Here is a 22,236-nt window from a genome sequence, read left to right on the forward strand (position 1 = left end):
ATATTCTGTAGCTTCTCTTTAGCCCCCGCATGGAAGACATGCCACGCTCTCACAGGCCCGATCTGCAGCTCCTCATCTAGGAAACAAATATGAAACAAAAGGAACATATGGATTTGAAGCCTTTATCAAGACTTTGACGATACATGCGAGTTGGTTACAGGCACAAAAAGAAAAAGCTGATTATGTGACATTAAAGACCTGATCGATACCAGACGGGACTAATGACGTGGGTTTTTTATAGCATGATTTCCTGTTTCCATTTGGCTCTGAGCGAAACAAAGAGACCAGAAATGCACAAGAGAAGTATTTCTTTATATTGTTAAAGAGTCCTATGTGCATCTTTTTTTTTATGCAATGCGTCAGCAGGGCAGACCGGCTCTTACCTGTGTACAGGGAGATGTAGGCCGAGTCTATCACTTCGTATTTCAGGCCGGGGAGGAATGGACGCCACTGCGGGAGAAAGCAGACATGGAAAGAAAAAAAGGGATTGAGTGAGAGGCGAGAACTAAATGTCAACACGTGGAAAGCATAAAGGTGAGCAGAAACCATCCATCACTGTTCGCAGGCTAAACAGCGACACTCTCCCCGATATTGATCCCGGCAACATCGCGGGATCGATCACACGCTGGGTTTTTGTATAAACACACTTAGCCAGACAAAGAAGAGGAAGCAGGGGTCAAAAAAACAGTGCGTGGCACACGAACAAATAAAGAAGAAACCTGAGGCCGTAAGGGAGGAAGGAGCAAACAAGAGCTAAAGAAAATAACCCGGAGAAAATAGAGCGAGACCAGAGCCGTGACAAGTAGGTGTGAAGAGGAAGATCGAGTGACCTGAAAACGGGGAGTAGCGTGAGGGGAGAAATCAAGAGAGGGCGAGGAGATACCATTCCTCTAAATAGATTTTACAATTAGCGCGTCATTTCTCATTACCCAGGCCGTAATCACAGGAGACGGGCCGTTCCCCGACCCCCGGGTCAAATCCAAACACCTCCACGTGTCTATGCAAATCTTACACACGTTTAAGGTTTTTCGATTTTTTTGCCATTCACGCCTCGCTGCCGCGTAAAAGCCCAGAATGTGTTTTCTAACCGTATTTATAATGAGGTGCACACACGCCCCGAAACCAGTACACATGTAGAACAACAAACAAGGACACGGCGCCGCATCCAGCTGAGCAGCAGCAGGGAGCAGCTCAGCGGGCCACCCAGGGCTTCGGCGTCCGGCTGTCAGGATTTCAGAGTGGTTTGTCCTCAAGGTCGAGTCCGATGGCTGTCAGAGCTGCGACTCGAGGAAGGGAGAAGAGCGCGTGTCACTGGTAACTTGTGAGGTTGCGACTGCGAGTCGGAGTGTCACAAACGTGACTCTGATTTGGAGAAACGGCAGTGTTTTGTGGGAATTCTTCAAAAATGGAGGCAGTGGTTTGACAATATATATATATATTTTTAAATCGCAGCTTGGTTGGATGTATTGCTGCAAAATAACGAAATTAAACATGTTTTTCCATTTTTTGGTGTTAAATTTGAAGTGAGATTTAATGACCAGTGATGCTGTGACTCGTGGTTTACTCGTGTGCAGGTATGGATATTGTCAAACCTGGGGTCCACCCTGTTTCTCAATGCAGCGCGACACTCTGGTGGCCAACACATAAACACTTAAAATGCTGCATGAACCCACATGTGGCCTATCTCAAAATGCACCCTGTGGATTGTAGAAGATGACAGGTTCCCCCGAGGGAGGAACTGACCTGGTGTGCCTCTAGATGAGGGTTTTTTCATGTGCTCCTTATATGCACACACACACACACACACACACTATCTGTGTGTGTGTGTGTGCACCTGTGGGGTACGGGCGTGTCCTCTGAGTAACAGTGTTGACGAGGAGCAGCAGGAAGGAGCAGAGGCCGGCTCGCTGGACCCACAAGTTCAACAGAGCGGAAAGAAAATCGATATCCGAGGGGAAATAATAAAAAGTACCGATCGCAGAGCAAAATGGCAGCGGGCAGCCGGCAGTGTTGTTTCATCACGTTTCATCATTCCTGGTCCACCCGGTGACATATGAGGGTTTGATATTGTTGGCCAAAAGAGGGTGTTGCTGCGTGTCGCATAAAGAGTGTGTGGCTTGTTGCCCACACACACACACACACACACACACACACACACACACACACACACACACACACACACACAAATCGTTTCCTTCAATTCAATCGGCCGCTCCAGAGCCAGAGGCTCTATGGATATGAAGTCGCTGTAAGACGCGACGACATGATGGAACCGTCTCACCTTTCTCATTTTTACGTCAAAATCGATTCAGATTTCAGGTTCAATAAGATGAACAGGAATAAACGCTTTCATTTAGCGGCGTCACAGTCCGGTCCCGGGGGATACACGGAACGGAGGCGAATCGGATCAGACAGCCTCGACCGGACAAAGGCTGTCCGTCCGGCTGTGTCTGTTTCCAATCTGGCCTTTTCTTCCGTGTCTCAATTGTGCACACTTGGCCTTCAGCCCGAATTGGTAAACGGGGGGAAAAGTCTTTACAAGACGGACGTTAACAAGCCTGACGACACCTGCCAGAGGGAGAAAGACAGGGAAAGAGCGCGACTACACTGCTGCATACTATTTATCTAACCTTCATTTATACGAGGGAGGCTGGGTGACTCTGTGAGGTCACTCTTTGTTTGATGGCAGCACAACCTGGAAACTGCATGATGGTGTTTTAAGGTCACTGCACAACGTGAGCTACTCTTCAGATGCTGGCGACTGAGACTGAAGGACACGGAAGGTGATTCAACAGTTATCATTCTAGTGAAAAGACCAAAAAGGACAGCTGTATTTAATCACTTCACGCTCGTTAAAAATAAAACTATACATTTGTGACCTATAAGATGTACATCTTCAATAGGAGCGAATGGGGTTGGGGCTTAATGCATTGTTGTTTCTGTTTTTTTCATGGGATTTACCGACAGTAAGAACAATAAACAACAAACACATACATCTATAATGAAAGTTGCAGACTGATATAAGATTAAAATGATCTAAACTCTCAAAGTTGGGTTGTGAGACAAAGGGGCCCCGAGAAGCGGCCCGAGGCTGGATCAGGGGTTAGATGAGGTAAATATTGATTCAGAGAGGCTTGTTTGTTCTCAGAGTTATGGTTTAGTTTTAAAAAAGAGAAGAAAAACAAACAAGACAGCGGGAGAGAAAGAAGTGGACTTCAGGGTTCCAATGAGATAAAAATCCTACAAAAGGCTTTGGGGGTTTCGATTCTTGGGTCCTGCAAACAATCCTTCTGAAACGCACCATGTGATGGATCTCTGTGTTCTCTTTAAACCCACTGAATCATTAGACAACTATCTCTGCACAAAAACCATCACAGGACACAAACAGAGTGGAGGTTGTTACAGAGGAGACACAGCTGATGAGTCTTATAAATGGTCCTTCACCCCCCCTTTAGTCTGTGATCTCTTATTCTGGGTTTGAATGAAAGGTAGAACACAGCACCAGCTCCCTCGCTGACCCGCCTTTGTGTTACTGTTGACAAGTGTTCGGCCGCGGGAAACGGTGACTTCGCTGAGAATAACATGTCGCCAGCGAGCCAATAATTACATCCTGTAGATGTGGTGCAAACAAGGGGCAGCTAACAAGCTAACGAATGACCTTCGAGGGTTCGTCTCTGTCTTCGTTGGTTAGGTTTAGGGGAATGTGGCTTTTGTGTCTGCTGTTACAAAGGAATACTTTGACATAATTGGGAATATGCTAAGAGTTAGATCGGAAGATTGACTCCAATCTCTCGTATACGGTAAAAATGAAGCAACGTCCGGCAGCCAGTTAGCTTAGCTTAGCATAAAGACTGGAAACCGGAGGTAACAGCTTTCAGGTTTTACATTGGTTTCCTAGAAACGTCTGATGCTTTATGACTGTTTTGTGTCATTTGACTTGTGAGCTACATGTTGAGGTACATTGCATTATATATAAGGTAACTGGAACATCCCTGCTTTTTATTTTATTTTACTCAACAGATACAAAACTATGCTGTAACTGTGAACTCTGTTTCTGTAAGATCAAGCTCACTCTGCAACACAAACTACCTCTGAGAAAATGAATGCAGTCGTTTAGGGGGCGTTTCCATGTTTACTTGACAATAAATGTGGCAAAGCAAATATATATAATGAAATTTGAAGGACGCAGACAGCAAAATAAAGCCCCAAAAAGGCACCTAGGACATAAAGCTTGTGATTGATTCTGCTCTTATTCAAATTGACACCTAAACAGAGCGAAACACGTGTATTCCCCGTCACACTGACATGAAAACAGCGGCTCGTTTTGCATGTCACATCATGTCTCGCCTGGGGGAACGATGGAACAATATTCAAAGGGAGCTGAGGAGGTGGATGCAGTGACGGGGTGTTTTATTTTCTACGTTGAATTATACATTAGCCCAACGTCTCGAAGAACCAGACATTTCATAAAGACAAATGAGCCCAATATCCGTAGCAATCGCTGGCGTGTCGCGATCCGACCGCCCTGCGTGCTCTGAGGGGGAACCAGAGAACCAGAGCTCTCAATACATCTGAGTCAAGTCCCGGCACACCTGCTAAAATACCGTGTCCGCTCTACAGCCGCAGACTTCAGCATAATGCTGAATGTATGAGCATGTAAAAGACACATTCAACTAAAACCAGCCACTCTCAAAATGTATTGAATGAAATATGAATCCAAAAGTGTAATGGACATGAGAACCGTTCCCTGGAGCTGCCACACACTCACTGATCTCGGGGTCATTGCTCGCCAGAAATACGACATACTGAGAAACGGCTGGAGGCTATTAAAATTTCAAACTACTCAAGTCGCAATTTCCAAATCCGATAACGTTGCATCTCTGCAAGTTTCAGTGAGGCGCTTACAAGATGATGCAAGCACATGAAAGTTGATATGACAAGGGCACGATGAGGGTGGTTGACAGGACACTACGCGGCTTCCTTCTTTCTTTTTCCTCTACTTAAACAGTGTGTCGTGTGCGGGAAGGTGCTCTCTGGGAAGCGTCGGATCAAATCTGCATGATGACAAGCGAAAGCGTTGAAAGACGAGAGGAGAGATATGACCATCAGCTCGACTAACGGCTTTTAAATCCCCGTAGCGTAGCGCACACTGATTTCTAATGGGAGTAACATCAATGAGAATAATATTCGGTTACATGATGAGATCTCCCTGTTGAGGATTCACGCACTTGTCCCCGTCGTCATGACGAGGGAGAGCCGTGACGGAGTGTTGACTGGCATTGACGATGCCTTCTCGGCGATAAAAGCATCAGGTGTCAATAAAGGTTGAGTAGGTGATTCTATTACGAATCATACCGATACCAAGGAATACATTAAATACTCTGACATAAAAACATAAAAAATGTCATCTGCGGCCGTGACTGTAAAAACCCCGTCCAATGAAAAAAGTAGGTCCGGGGTAAATAATTGGATGGTCTGATTGTGGGCACTCTGCCGATGTTGAGCACTTGTTTGCCGTTCTGGGGGAGTGGCTTTGAAGAGAGGTCTGAACGTAGGGGGCGGGACTTTTTCAGTTCGGCGATGCGTTCAAAGTCAGCCTCTGTGTTTTCCAAATGACCTACTCTGCCTTTAAAGAGCGATTGGTTGGTGAGATGAAGATTAACGCCTGTTTGAGTGACATCGCCACCAAACACGCACCTTCATCCCTTCAAAATAAAACAGTAACATATAGGAGGAGCAGAACAAATTTGTGCATGGTAATGAAGGGCGAATAATAAATAAACTAGATGATAATGGCCACTAGAAAAAAGTTAAAAGTGCAATTTGACAAGGTAAAGAACCGGAAAAGGGAAATCAGGCAAGAAAAACGACTCCATGTCTGAGAGGTGCTGCACGACAGTCAAACCCAAAAAGGCGTTGAAGTGGCAAAGAAACTGAGAGAAAGCTAAATTAGTTCCAAAGTAAAAATGACACACACGATATACTTTAACAGCTGGCTACAGGTCACATGGGCCGGGTTATAGTGAGGTGGGAAAGCGTGAGGCAGATGTTGAGAGACCTGAGTGTGTGCGTGGTCACGCCTGACTGAAAGCCTCTGTGACTCTGTGGGGTTTCTGCAGGCGAGGGGGGGGGGGGCACACATGGCTGTGTGTACTAATCGGTCGTCCGTCTGAAGCTGGAGTGATAAAAAAAAAAAAAACTGGGGGCCGTTAAAATCCCCCCACATTAAAATCCAAACAGGCCTCTCCATAAAGTTGCCGTTACTAATTAAGGCCGGACTTTCCTCTCATCTTTCTCCCGCCGCCGCCTCGCCCTCTCCATCACACCGTTTAATGGCCGACACTCCCTCCTTCTCTCACTCGGCCAAGCGAGAGGTGTTTTCCATTACAGGGTGGAGGAGCGGCCGGCATTCGTCACTGACTAAGATCTGGATGATGTTTAAGAAACTTTAATGTTAAACAGCAGAAGAGAAAGAGTTAGATGGGAGAAGTGGGGCGGTTCAGTCAGAAGGCGGGGTTTCCTAATGTGCCTACTCATCCTCACAACTCCACATCCGCCGGCCTGATGTTCAAACATACAGATGTGCTGGTTTCCATCCCCTGGAGAAAGGCACATATTCCACACCTGTCTCTTCCCGTCTGTAACGCTGTCCTTGTTCCACATCCTCCCTAATTCCTTCACACAGAACAGGGGATCCCGCTCTCATTTTCTCGCCAAAAGGTAACTCGACTGATGTTTACACCCTCGTGTATTTTTTTATAACAAGCGCTGCTAAACAAACACTTTCCCCCGGAGGAGGAAGTGCACCTCTGACCACGCAATCACAGCATGGCACAGGACGCTCTCTCTACACTCTACGCTATCTGCTCTTTAACAAATGAGCGCCCCGGTTCCTTACGGATTTATGCGAGCCCCGGGGCGTACGCTGTTGTGGGCCGGTCACGCTAAATCTGCCATTTTTTTTTGTCAAGGTGTAAAAATGGATTCCACTACTAAATCACACGCAGGTGTTTTTTTTTCTCTCTCTAACGCACGCCATCTTGATTTGCTGCGTGACTTTTATACGCTTCATTAAATCGTTTCTACTAGTACAAACCTGCTTTGATGGCCTCATGAGTAGTTGGGGGGGGGGGCAGATGGAGGCCGAGAGATGGATTTCAACGTGACCTTGATTCACTAGTGTAATCACATGAACACAATCCCAGATGATTTGATTAATACCACGAGATACAGAGAGCAGAGGCTCAGAGTGTATCTCTTTCTGCACACTCGTGCCCCGTTTCTTTCCTCCTCGTTATTTCTGTCTCCTCTACCCTTTTTTATTGGACATCTGTGTCCTCAGATCAAGCCAATGACAAAAGCATTTAGTTTCAATGCCGTGAATCTTAATTAGTGCAAACGACTATGACTATTGACTATGACTATTTGACTTTTTTTTGACCCCATGTGAAAGTCAAAACTTGACAGCTATGTATTTTTATGGGTATGTTTGTATGAGAAGAATGCATATGATCCATGAAGCCAGGTTTAGATAATGTATGTATATTAATCGGCTTTAAAGCTGCTTTTATAATGATTGAGAGATTCGTTGCTTTATTGTCTTTCAGCTCATTGTTTTGGTTTTGTTTTTTCATGTTTTGGCTCATCAACCTCACTTCCATCCATAGGAACTGTTCACTACCCGTGCAGCGTTAAGCAACTATAAAGAGACGTATTTCCTTTAAGAATTGCTGGAATGCTAATGTTGCTAAATAGACTGTTTGCTACTTTTTCACCATATGAACTACGAACTGCATCGAAGAGAATAATAAGTCCATGCTGTGTTGAGGGCTTACCAAAATTAAACATGCAGGTTTAATTAGTTTACACGAAGATGGCACCAACGTGAGAATGGCACAATCCACATTACAATTAGAGACGTGATGCTTCAGGCAATGACACACTGTGTTGAGCCAGGTTCAGTGATTTGACCAGAGCATCCTGCATGTTTCCTTCTCAGAGCAGACCTGGATCAAGACACCGACTTCGCCGACGCAGTTGTCTCATTAAAACTAACGAGGAGCCTTTTTGGTCTGCAGCGGCAGCCTCATCAACACGTCCACCCTCCCACTTCGTCAAAAACCACAGCTTAGCCAGCGGCCCTGCGCTTCAAACTGGGAGGCGAAAATCATGAGCGTGTTCTAGTCCTGCTCCACGTGTAAAGTGTCCTGACAGTAGAAATAAAATGAAATTTAATTGAAGTGAGGCTCCAGGTTCCCCTTCAGCGTCCGTTTTGGACTCGGCTTGTCATGAAGACAGTGTCTTTTCAAAATAAAAGTCCATGTCTACAGGAATAGTACAAAAGTCTAATTTCAAATTAAACTTCCAACGTATGTTTATTTGCTTTTTTAGGTTTAATTACGCCTCAAAACTAAAAAAAAATGTTAGTTATTTACGTAATAAAACTACGGTTAAATAACTCCCGCCTCTCCTGAGTGGATTTTCTTTCTCTCTACTACATCTGTTGCTCTGACCGGGTAATACCGGTGGGTTTACATTGTTGAAAGCCCAGTGCACCCATACAGACGCTGCCCTGGTGGCGCCGACCAAGCTGCTGTATTTGACAAGCTGTAAGCATATTGGTCCAACACCTGCGGAGCTTTACACCATCTAGAAAACAGGGACACAACCACAGCAATAACCATAAAACATAAAGCTTTTATTGAAGCTCACCAACTCCAACTCCATTTGTCCAACGCAGAGCCTCTCCAAATGAAGTTTAATTTGTTTGCCACTGTGATGAGGCTGTCACGGGCGGTAATTTATTAGTCACACTTGCACATCATCAGCAGAATATTCATAACACGCCCACGTAATCGACCCACAACATCCCACAGCAACAGAGGAGTACTTGGGAGGCCTGCTGCTGCTAACAGGACATTTCATACAACACTGACGGCTACCTTCCCACTCAGCCAGATTCACCATTCTCAAGCTAGACTGGGGCTGAGTGTCAGTACGGCTTGGCTGTAAAGTAGATCCATGCTTCTGTTTCTCTCTCTCTCTCTCACACACACACACACACGGGTTCACATGTGCTCCTCTCGGCACCGCGGAGCTATCAGAGTTCAGCGCGGCGCTCCTCACATCACCCTGTCAACTCCCCTCTTCAAGCTGGCGTCCAGAAGCCGCCACTCTGAGCCGAACAACACTGAACAGATCGGAGGATGCTTTTTTGAGACAAACACACAGAAAAAAGCTGCCGGGCTGGAGACTGCGGTCGAGGGTTAAGGAGTGGTGAAGTGACAAATAGCTTGTGGAAACCGAACAAAAAAAAAATGGCAAAAACAAATAGGAAGCCAGAAATATATACGATATAAAGAAAGACTGAGAAAGAAGTCAAAAAAATCATTAACCCTAAGGGTGCAAAGATGACACCGACGTTTGGTGAAAGAAAAGAGCAACTGATGATGATGACGATGGTCACCATGACGCCCATAACCCGGGGCTTGTTAAGAGATTCATCCCACACACACACACACACTCACTCTCTCTCCCACACACACACACACACACACACACACTCCCACTCATTTTTGAAAACTTCATCTCGAAATTAAGTCCAACACATCTCTCGGCTCGGCCCCGAGGTGCCGAACGCCACCGCTGAGAGAGGAGCTGTGCAGCGGAGAGTCGAAGCGAACGGGAGGGAAACGGAAAAAGTTAGAGAAGTAGAACAAGAAGTGGACAACAAAGCTGGAGAGAGGGATGTAAAGCAATGAGAGGCGCAGTGGGAGAGTGAGACGGAGGAATAGAAAAATAGTCGCTCCGAACCCCTTTGTGGGGGGAAAGCCACAACAAGAGGCGTTCGCTGCATGCAGTTTTTTATCAGACGAGACCAAGTAAAAAGGAGGAAATGCTTCCTTTCATTTGTCACCATCAGCCACATCACTGTTAAACACAGGGCACATGTAAACGAAATGCACAACGCTTTCCAACAACAGGTGGAAGCAATTTCATGTCCAGAGTAGAAGCTAGAAGGAGACAAAGACATGTTATGGTTCATTTATGGGTCAGCTTACCCCGACCTCCACGTGATCCGAGCCCTTGTCATCCTGCTTGTGGAGGATCTCAAAGTAGTATCGTCTGGACGAGATCAGGCTGAGGGGAGAGAGAGAGAGAGAGAGAGAGCTATTGTTAGATATTTGATGCTGATTAAAAAAGAAAAAAGAAAAAGTAGAATTATCTATCTATAAAAAGCCACCTCCGGATCATGAAAACTGTATGTGTTGGAGACCGACCAGAAATACAACTCTGGGTCACCGAAAACTAAAAGGTGAGACCGGGTTTAATGAGATTGTAGCGAAGAAAGGTAAACAGTTTGACTTTAAAAGCGCAGGATAAGTCATAAAAACACATATGTCAACAGGGCCTGAGAATAGACAGGTTAATCAGCCTCGAAGATAAATCTGGGCCACGGGCAAGATGGCAAAAGAGACGGCAATGAGCCAGGATATTATCAGCCTCGGGTCCTGAATAAAACACTCTTTCTGAGATGGTGTGTGGAGGAAAATCGATGCTGCACATAAATCAACATTTTACCATCACACGGTCTCTGGCGTTCCTCTGGATCTCTCCGCTTAGACCGAGCAAAGATCTGATTGGAAGTTTGGCCGCGTATGTTTATACCCTGAAAACGCAACACACGCCGCCGAGCAACAATTTCCTTATCGAAAACAAAGCTGGGATAATAGGCCAGCATCTGCTGCTGAATGAGAGACGCCCAGGCACCGCTGCACACATCATTAGCTCTCAAACACACACACACACACACACACACACACACACACACACACACACACACACACACACACATTTGTGTGGAGTTCACATCCTTAGTGTATTAATGTACTGTTTAATAAAGAATCAGCCTTAGAGGCACAGAAAAGTTATGTTTTAATGATAAAAAGTCGCTGCATCCTGGTCATTTGTGAAACATTTGGCTCCTCCGTTTTAATATCCTTTGATTCGATATAATGTTGTTTTTCACTCTTCATTTTCCTGCCTTTGTTTCCGTCTCTCTCCTGTTTCTCTCCTGTTTATCACTCGAAGCAGACGAATCATCTTCTTTGATGAAGTCTGTGTTTGGAATCGAAGAATATCCCCTCGAAGAAAAAGAAATGGAGATAATACAAAACTAGCAAACAGAGATTTCTTTACTTACTCTGGTTGAGAGTAAATGTCATGTTTAGAAGGTATAAAATATGTAATACTTCTTTACAATGTGACAGATGGCTGTGACCCGGAGGCCAACGTAACATTTTGAAGTTGCCTCGACCGTCACGTCTGAGAAGCCGAAGCCAAAGTCACGATCCAGAAAGGCAAATTACAGTTATCGTGTTGATTTGTCAGCGTGTGTGTGTGTGTGTGTGTTCCTGATCAGGTTGACCGAGTTGAACGGGAAGGACAAAAGGCTGAGGGGGGGGGCGTCGTGTCGGCGCGTTGCTCCGCCCACAAACGGCGACCACAACACGCAGCGGCCCGGCGTTCTGTAACCAATAAATCACTGCAGGTGCAGGAGAGAAGTGACAGTTCGCGAAGGTCACTCTCATGAATAGGGAACGTCTCTCTCTGTGCAGCTGCTGAAACGACACTCAGCCAACGTAAGTGGCTCTTTCAGCTGCCGGCTCCCAGCGTTGCTGCCGGCTCCCAGCGTTGCCCTTTCCCATAGCATTCAAACGCAACAGCATCCCGGACCTTCAGCTCACACTTAAAACAAAGAAAATATTTTACTTTTCTCAGAACAAAATGCAATCTAAAGGCCTATTAGATTAGATTAAACAAATGTAACTTAACTGAAATAAACAGTAATGTGTGGAATTTACTTTCAGACAAAACAAAAGGTTTAAGAAAAATAAATGCTAGAAAAATGGTATCTCCCCAATTCTAGCAAATGGAATTTCAGGTTGGCAAGGCTTTTTAACATCCTGAACTCAAACTGATGTCTTTTTTGGCGGCCATGGTTTATTGGGTTGCTCTCCCTGAGCAGATGACTGTAAATGGGTTTTAGAGATATTGGTACATTTCCTGACCCCTTCATTAGATCGTCTATTTCAGCCCATAATCGGACTCCATCTGGGGGATAATCTAATGTCAGGGCCGAGAGGATGCCGTCTGCCGCCACAGCGTTTCACAGTCACGGCTGACACACAACCGCAGACGAGGAGGACGCTTAAAAACAACAACCAAGCAATCGCACACATGTACACAGAGACAAAACGCATCGACTTAATATCATCCGTCAACATTTGAGGAACTCTTTCTTCGAGCCGCTTACGTAAAAACGTAAAAAATGCACACAGTGACAGACTGGCAGCTCAGACGATTCTGTTTACCTGTTATACGATGCCAGATAAGACAACATGCACACACACACACACACACACACACACACACACAAGATAAACAGCCGGGATATAGACAGACAAAAGGATGGTATCATATCACAGCTTACCCCCCCCCCCCCCCTTCTGTTGGTCTTATATAGAACGGCGAGGCGGAATAAAGAACTGAGAAACAGCAGAAGAAGAAGAAGTCCTATTCACACACATATCTTTCTCTTTGTGATTTAAAGTCATCCGTCCGCCAATTCAGTAGCAATTTCCCTTTTTGATGTAATTGAGTTCCTCTGAGGAGGCGACACATTTGCTGATTCGTTTTCTGAAGTTGTCCGCTGAGTTATTATTATGCATTTCCCTTTTTTTTTTTAAGCTTTGCATGATTTCTTTGCGTCTTCTTTTTGATTTGGCGCGAAGAAGAAAGATATTCTTCGGGAAAATAAAGAAAAGAAAAAGGAAAGATTTGGTGAGAGACAAAACTCCAATAAGGATGATATTGAACTGAAATATAAAGGATAAAGGCGCTGCATGAGTCCATGTCTATGTGCGCGTGCCCTGGTCACACCTGTCTTCCTGTGATGGATGACGAGGACAGCGAGACGGGTGCATAAAAAAAAAAAAAAAGAGGATGGATGGAAGAGCAAATGAAGAGCAGAAACAGAGAGGGAATCATAAAGGCTTTCTCTATCTTAAAAGGGAAAAAATACATTACAATGAATATCACACTGTGATTTCCTACAGAGCGCCACGCCGCGAGGGGGGGGGGGGGGGGCATGAAAGAGCAAGTGAAGGGCAAATGAGAGACGGGAGGGGAAAGAATAGCTATTAGCGTGTGACTCAGAGGATGAGTAGAGGACACAAAACAAGAGTCTAATTGCCTGACTAATTGGAGTCTTTGTTTCCAGTTTCCCTTCATTGGGCTGAGCGGATAGCGACAGACAAAAGAGGGGCTCGACGGCTGGAAAACACCAGGCGGGAGCAAAGCGGCGTTCACAGAGTATCATCCAAAGTATGAAAAATGTATTTGGCAAGAACATATAGAGAGGGTTTTTCTTCTTCTTCCTGCTGATAGACACATTCCTTTCAGGTTGGTACTGCGGATTAGTGGGAATAAATACAAAGACATACAGGTTGACCATCCACACACACACACACACACACACACACACACACCCTGGGTGTTACTAACCTGCTTTGCGGTGAGCAGAGCCGAGGTGGAAATGGAAACAGTACACATTCTGTCTTCTTTCTCTTACTTTCCCTCCATCTATCTGCCCGCCGCCGGCTACGGCACATTTCTTGTGATTCTACTTTTCCTGGCATCTCCTCTGCTTTTCCCCCCCCCAAACTCAATTTCTCATTTATGCTATCTGACTGTCACCCAGACTCTCCCTCTCTCCATTACCCACAGGTGGCCTTTAAATAAAAGACTCGGCGAGTGCTCTCTCCTCTCAACTACATTAATGATACCAGTGTTTAGACTCGCCCCAAGGAGACGTGCAAACTTCACTTTTCTCCCCATCGCGCTCTCTCTCACCCCTCTCCACTCCACGTTTCTCATGCATTCCTCTAATCCATCAGAGAGATATCACGCTGCTCTCCCCTGCAGCCTCAATAAATCCTCTTTCTTCCATCCCCCCCTCCTCTCCTTCATCCCCCTTCCCTTCCCTTTCCCCCCCTCTCCTCAATCTTGTCCGTTGCTTCTCCACAACGCCGCTATCTACCGCGTCCAATTCCCCCATATGTAATTATCTAATACGGCGTTACGGCATTATCTCCGATGCTTTTTGTTCCCGACGCCTCCACGTCCACCCCGTTCTCACTTTGATTTCCGTATTAACACTCCTTCTCCTCCGCGACCGGCCTGAATGCATGGCTATGTGAAGACATTTAGTACCTCACAATGCCTCGCTCTCCTGTGGTTTGTGTATTTGTGCCACACTGAGAAGCAATATGCTCTTCTTCTCACAGCAATTATTACATTACATCAAGGTCAAATAATACAAGCTACTGTGGATTAATGTACAGGGGACATGGGAGGTACACTTAGTAGTGCATTAGTAAATAGAGAGGATTAAGGGACAACATGTCCCTAATGTTGACAGATCCAACAGCCAACCATTGATCCAACTAATGGATGATACTAAACTCGTATGTGTGTAAAAGCTATTCTTCTGTGCCATCGAGCTCCAGCGTCCAAAAAGCACATCAATGAGCCACATTGTTGCCCTGGCTGGAATGTGGCTTCATTATCATAAACATGGGAACCGTAGTTTATTTTCCAGCCAATTCAACACACACTAGTGTAAATACACTGTTCGCTCTCATGCTCCAAATAAATGTTTCATGACATTATTGGGGCTTTTGGTAGGAATGGGTTTGTGTAGCCCCGATTTTGTTCATTTTCATTTTTGAAAGAGGAGAGAAGACGAGACAACAAAGTATTTTGATAACGTTGCACACTTTTGGATCGTCCTTCCTGGAAGACATTTTGTAATATTGTACTCGGTTGCACAACGAGCGCTTTAGACAGGAGGGCCCATCACAAAGTGGACATGAATGTTGACAAAACGACCTAACCATTGATCTCTTCTCATCTCCATCCTTAATTTTCACCAAGTCACTCTCCAAACAGATCACACATCCATTCCGCGGCTCCTCAGAATCTAATTTCTGCGTCTCCTCAGGCTGAGCTGACCCTCCGTCTCCATTACCGCCTCTAATCACGTCCGGCCAGGAGTCGCCCTGCGTTACCGTCCAGGCCGCTCGGGCATCGCTGCCGAATCTGAACGTCAGAGATGTGCATGGACACCCCAAAGACATAGTGATCAAACATTAGCCACACCGACACACACGCTCAAACCTACATTTGTGTCTCAGCAGGCTCCCATCACTCACAGACACAGATGGCAGAGTGGCGGCCTGAGGGAAGATAGCAGGACAGAGAAGTCGTTACAGCTCGCCTCGCAAAACAGCTTCATTCTAATTCAACCTCTACAGCGTGGAGCGACCAATTACCTGGCAGAGACGTTGGCATTAAGGCCGGTCCTCCTGCACAAACACAATCAGGGAGATGTTTGCACACCGACATTCATTCACACGTATGTAAGGTGAATATATCCATATTTATGCGAGGCGCTGCAGGTGTAGCGCTCAATCAGTATTCCTATGATGCCGCCAGCACAAGTGCGATACTTTCCTCGGAGTCTCGACGCCGGCTAATAGCCAGCAGTGCTTAAATGATTCAATTATAGATACTGAGAGATCCCGTAGTGAAATAACCGCTCGTTCTCCGCGAGCTTCCCTCGTTGTTTTGCCAGGAGAGGCACAGTTAAATCTCACCGTCCCTATTATTATCGGCCTTCTGATGAATTCTGTGAAGTCACGCGCCCAGAAAACAAATGGGAGTGTTTTTTTTTTGTGTGTTAAAAGCAGGAGAATGAAAGAGCGAGAAAGACTTGGATGAAGAAAAGGAATAAACCCACGTCTGGAGGATTTGGGGCGTAAATGTCATTTCCAGCAGTTTGTGAAGTGAAAGCTGCACCTTCAAAATGCCAGCTGACGATCTCTGATAACGTTGGAATCCTCTTCTGATTCCCCTCCTCGCCACGCCGCCGTCAAAAGGGCAGCGGCAGCCATTTTTTGTTTTCAATCATTACACCTGAAGGTGAAGAACCTCGTCTGGAAACCAGAAGCCGTCGCAGGTGAACGCGAAGAACTTGCTGAACTGATATTTTATTTTAAACTCTGACCTCATTCCTCGCCACGTCGACGAGATCCCCACAGCGCTCATTAGTCTCCGATATCTTTCAACAAATATTCCATCTGATCTTCGGCGTGCTGTCAATCACATCCCACAAGTCTGAGCTGCTCACAACATACTTGCTGCAAAGCACAGCGTCAGATTTAGCTCAGCACGGCTCAGTTTATGGAATTTCAGCGAACGTCAATCTCCGCCGTGTTGTCTATACGGGCCCCGAGGCTCCAGCAGCTCCGGCGGGGAGCGGAGGCAGCGTTGACGGGGTTATCTGGGTTCCTCGGCGGACTACTCCGCTGTCACTCTTCAGGCTGCCGTGACAGCACCTAGCGGGCGCCGCCGAAACCATCACTTAGCAGGTATCAGCAGAGGCAGACGCTAACAGAGGCAGACGCTAACAGACACACAAAAAACACTTTTCAACTCACAGGTATTATTTTAAAAAGTCAGGTTGGAGAAGCAGCGTGTTGGAACTTCTCAATCTGATTCGGTCTCGTGTGAGTGTTTACCGGCGACACGGGGTGGTTTTTCCTGGTGGTCCTGGAGACAGGAAGGACTAGAGGAGTCATGAAACGTTGTGAGCGAAGTGAAGGCCAAGTTTGAGGAGTCCAAGCACGGGTAAAGGAAGTGGAAATTCATCCCCCCGGACTGATTCAGCATTAAGGCTGCAAGATGGTCTCTAGTTTAATCCTGGACTTTGATGAAAGGAGATCGCAGCGATGCTCTCGTTGAAGAAGCTGGTGTTTGTTCTTGATAAAACATGATGAAGTGAAGTCAGTGGGGATGTAGTTGTAGAAGAAGTCGTTTTGATGGCTGCCATGTTCTCATCTTTAAAGTCAAGTTGTTATTTTTGTGCACATTTTATGTTTTTTTTTTTTTACTTCCTGTTTTATTTTGCCAACCCTCGTCTTGCATCCTGTCAAGTTCCCCACCGGATTTGTGTCTTTGTCTTATTTTCTTTGTCTCTGTCATTTTTTGACAGGGAGCCACAAAGATTAGAAAGAAAGAAGCTGATAGAAAGCTGATGTGAACACACACACACACACACACACACACACACACACACACACACACTAAACAGTGTGAGTCATTGCCTCCAGGTGGCCATCGCCAGGTGGTGTGGATGCTACCAGATCTCCCCAAACAGGTGACACTACTTTCCTGTAAGTCCCATCTATTGAAATTGCCACCACGGGACAGGCTTTCACACAGGAAGGCCCCGCCCCCTCTGGTTAGCATCGTTTCGGTCCACTTTTTTTAACAGCGTGCTGTTTGCACTCCGGTATATGCACACGAATCCTCTCCTGCCTCTTCAGCTTTTTACGGCTATATATACACCCTATATATGTTTGTGGTTTCAGTAGCCTCCACCAGGAGAGTGAAGTGTTTCAAGTGAACCCCTCAACAACAATACGTGTCATTCGCTGACAACATGATTCAACTCTGCAGCAGCCATTAGTCACTGTTCACTCAGCTCCACGACAGTCGGCTGCACGGCTCCAATGAAGCGAGAGGTAGAAGTTACCGCAGTCCCAAGCACGAACAAAACACAAGGAGGAGGAAACCCAGCCTTGCTAAAGTGGGAGTATCTGTTGTGTTCCACTCTGCTCTCTGGTCGGGTTGGCTTTTCCTCTCGTAACATTAAACTCCATTCTTTTATGCCCCCATTTTGACTTTAACTCTCTCCCGTTTCCTCCTGTTCCGGGCTCGATATGATAATAACGATAAACAGTGGCACATATATTGCGGAAGCGGTTTTAAATTGCAGCTTTGTGTGGAATGGAGTCTGTAAATAGACTCAAATGGCCCTGAACAATAACAAAAAGGCACAAGGGGAGCACGTCGGGTTAGCTGAAGCCTCGTGTGTAATGACTATTTATTTTCACAGCAGTTCAATTATTTATTTCCTGTCGGCTGTACAAACGTTTTAAATGTAGGTGTTGAAATCTGTAATGAGTGATTATAGCTCTACACATTTTCCTTTTTTTTTTTGGAAAATGATATCTTGTTCTGTTCTGCACGGCTAATTTGCTCATTTCATTTCTATCCCACGTCATTTGGAGAATACCTTTCCTGTGAATGCCGGGGCGGCTAATCGCGGCGGCGCACACAATGCGGGGCAGAATGGCGTGCGAGGGGACGGGGACGGGGACGACTCAAAAACACGTCTTTGCTCTCGCACCCACGCAGACACGTCAAACTATGTTTTACCTAATTTCCTTGAACTAGACTACAAACAGTCATCGGCTCCTTCCAGCCATAATAAAATCCAACGGTGGGATCGTGAATCACTTTGTACATCAGGGTAGAAAATATTAAAAGAGGTTTTTTGAGAGAGTGTGTGTGTGTGTGTGTGTGTGTGTGTGCAGGGTGATAAATATCGCCGTTGTATCAGATCTCAGTGGGGTTGAGAGCACACAGCGGAGGCATGTTCTCGGCAACAGCTCTCCTTGAGTGGGCAATTGTTTTACTGACAGCGTGTGCAAACTGGAGACAACTATCCTGCAGCTTTTATATATCGAGTATACGCATCCAAATATTCGAAAAGTGCATTATTTTATGGGGTGTATTGTTGATGCATCACTTTAACTTTACAGCTGGTATGGGGCATTTTAATAACTTATGGCCGCTTGTGAATTTCCCCGAGGTGATCTTTAAAGTATGACCTCTTCTTCACCTACGATGACCTATCATTGAAATATATATTCTTTGTATAATTCATCTGAATCTGCAAAGCAACTAAAAACAAAGGTCATGAAATAAATATAAAAAGTACAAGATAATTATATATAATATGAATTGTATTTCTGCAGCATACTTGAGTAAATGTACTTAGTAACTCTGCTCTTGTTATTCTCAGAACGCAAGACGCTATCAGACAGGAGGAGAAAACAGGAAAAACGTTCTTCTACTTCTTAATCCTCCGTCATCTGTCTGTTCTCCAGCTAATCCTACGCACAGAAAAACAAATAATCACCAACAGGTCTGCGTTCAGTCCCAGTGGAAGCATTCTGACTGCCTCCCAACGTGGTGACGGCCAGCCAGCAGCTCACGGCTAACGGCTAACAAGGCTAACAGTCGGACCAGTCGTGCACACTCACATACATGAACTAGCACTGAAAGCAAAGAGAAGCTCGGATAACAACACACACAGCAGGAGAAAGACTTCATTCTCTGCTCAGGTACTCCGCTATGTCTTTATAATTCATGTTAAATACAGCTCCCTTAACAGAAATGCCACATTAATAGTAATAAAAGGATGTATTGTACGCCACACATTCACTGACTGTCTTCCATCTCATTTGGTTTAAATAGATTAGACTTGCCGTCCTTCCTGCATCACGCTGGGCGCCGCTATATTGAAATAACAGCATGTATGAAATGCTCTCTCTTGCACGTGGGATGATTGTTAAAAAGTAGGCAGGATTACAATACAACTTTTAGTTTTCAAACTGGGTTGGGGTTAAAAAAAAGTAGCAAAAATGAGATGAATGTTTTAGCGTGGAATGATGGATCTGTGTGCGTGTGTTATATCAGTGAAAACTAAACTAATTAATATCAACGAGAGTTTCAAAGTTGGTACTTCAATCCATCTAATATTCCACACATGTAGGGCAAACGTATTCCTCATTAGTTCAGTCGGGATGGCGAGGTCGTTAGCGCCACTCAGATCATCAGCTGATGAACCGATGCAGCGCCGACTGCACACCTACGCTCGCCGCCGCCGCCGCCGCCGAAGAGAGAGAGAGGGCCATTTACACGCCGCTCCACACATCCATCAACGCTGCTGATACCTGCTACGCTGCTGTCGCCACTGATTCATGAGCAATTACACCAGCAAACCGTTCCACTAGTTCTATGACACATCAGGGAAATTAATATATATATTTCATCATCTGGTATATTGTCACGTGTGCAGTCTAGTCTATTTTTTTTCTAGTCCCACTTTGACATTTTTTTTCCTGCCGATATGAGAGATCTATGTGATTGGGTTGTTATGATCACATTATTGTTATTGTTTGACAAATAAATCACTCAAACAGAATCCGTGTGGTGATCGCCTGGATGTGATTTTGCATTTGTTGTAATTCATACCGAAGCTCTGCCATTCTGAGCCCAGCGCTGCCACACTTTACCTGTGACCTGAATAAATACATCTGTGAAGAGTTCTCCGGTTTGTCCTTGGGCTTCCAACAAAAGACCCGTGGGTAAAATGCATTCACCACTTTAGGTTTAGAAGAACGCATTCTGAACCTGCACTAAAAACACCACTGGCGGTGTGTTTGTGCGTGTGTGTGTGAATAATTTAAGTCAGCGCTCTACATCTTCATCCAATCAAGCAAACGTGGAAAACCCACAGGAGCATCATTCTTAGGCTCTCTTCTCTCGCGGCATAATCATATCAACTTAACAACGACTGCAGGAGCCAAATGACTGCGGATCAGTGCTAATATTAACGGATGCTTTTATGCGAGCAGTTAGGGGGGAAAAGATGTGATGAATCTGAGAGATGCTGATGAGGTAATACATCCTCATCTTACATTTAGAGGCCGCTCAGCTGCTCCGATCCTCCACACTCCGACACCAGCGCTGAGAAAGATGTGAGTATTAGACACGCCGCCGCCGCCGTGTCCGCTGGAAACCCGGTGAAGAGAGCTGCTGATCGGATGATACTTAGCAGTCAGAGAGAGACGCTTCACGGGTAGAAAACCGCGAGACCCGGTCCTAAGAGGGGCTCAGGTGGTGCTGGGTATTTGTCAAGATTAACCGGTACACGTTAGCGGGGGCTCGGCGGCCGGGCTCGAGAGTTTATTAACGGAGCTGTTAAGAAAGGTTCTGTGGTTGTCACAGGTACTTACTGCACAGACTTGGAGGACTGGGACCTGAACTTGCTGAACTCGCCCGGAGCGGTCCACTCTGTTCCCAGCTGCAACACACAAGACAAGACAATGTGAGAGAGAGAGAGACAGAGAGAGCACTGATGTGAGGGAGAGAAGACACGTTGAAGCACAGTATGCAGCTGAAGTGCATTCATACTGAAAAATCAAACAATAACACCAACTTTTAGGATTTGTATCCCCCGTCTGTAAATAGGAGGCTCCCCCCAGCAAACGAGGAGCAAATAGGAAAACTAAATATGACGCCCCCGAAGCAACAGAGGGAGTCAATCAGGAATGCGAGTTGCGATCGGCAAAGCGAGCAAACAGAGGCGAGCTAATGGCTGTAAACAGACAGAACACCAGAAAGAGCCATTTCCCTGCCAATACTGCGTCTAAGAATTCCGTTTCCTCAGTAAGCCGACGCGACTAATTAGGGGGCCCCCGCTGCTGCTGATCCATAATGAAAGAATAAAGCTGAGATCACATTGGGCGTGCTTTTAATTGTTTGCGCTGGCCCCGCTTCTGGGTTTGAAACTGGTCAGAGAAAACAGCGCGGGGAGCATGGTGTTAACACATCACAAGACCCCCTTTCAGCTTGTAAATAGCCGCTGATCCTCACTCACGGGTACCACCATGTTTTCAGAGGGAGCGGCACACACTCGGTCAGATCATGACACACACACACACACACATGGCAATTACACAATGGCACCTCTGAACGCGTTTGCTGGCAGGAGAACAGAGCCACGACGGGAGGAAAAGTCTCAAAAACAAAAACAGGCAGTAATGTCTTTCCAAAACCAACCGAGGCCTCTGGCTGAGCAGAAGCCTCTGAGGGTTCCTGTGAAGCAGTTGGCTGGAGAGGAGGAGGAGGACACAATGTGCGCTACTGTGCCTTCACTCTGAAGCCCACAGCATGCCGCCGCCGTGGTACATTTCCACGGCAACCGTCTCCTCACATATTCCTCCTCCGGAGCAGGAAAGCATGCTCGGAGGAAAATCGCCGGGAGAGGTCACTAACTCTCTAAGGTCACTTCAGCTCACTAAAGCTTTTTTATTTCAAGTCAATACACACGTTTAAATGTGTGTTAACATTCAAAGAAATGACTTAAGTAGAGAGTATGTTCACATGAACAGTGATGCTGATATGGTCTCAGGTTTGGTTTTAGGGAAACACCGGCTGGTTGTTTATTTCATGCACCTGATATTAGACAGTGTTCTA

At 45.8% G+C, this 22,236-nt stretch overlaps 1 protein-coding gene across 1 annotated transcript in view; it reads right to left on the reverse strand.

The window, feature by feature from the left end:
• b4galnt4a (beta-1,4-N-acetyl-galactosaminyl transferase 4a) overlaps positions 1 to 22,236 on the reverse strand; it is a 113,101-nt gene that overhangs the window by 10,698 nt on the left and 80,167 nt on the right. The window contains exons 7-9 of the mRNA XM_084016988.1: positions 20,994 to 21,061; positions 10,062 to 10,140; positions 384 to 450 (exon numbers count right to left, since the gene is read on the reverse strand). Coding sequence (XP_083873114.1) covers positions 384 to 450; positions 10,062 to 10,140; positions 20,994 to 21,061 — 214 coding nt within the window. The remainder of the gene's footprint in view (positions 1 to 383; positions 451 to 10,061; positions 10,141 to 20,993; positions 21,062 to 22,236) is intronic.

This window comes from Eutrigla gurnardus, assembly GCF_963514095.1.
Source record: "Eutrigla gurnardus genome assembly, chromosome: 9".
Lineage (NCBI taxonomy): Eukaryota > Metazoa > Chordata > Actinopteri > Perciformes > Triglidae > Eutrigla > Eutrigla gurnardus.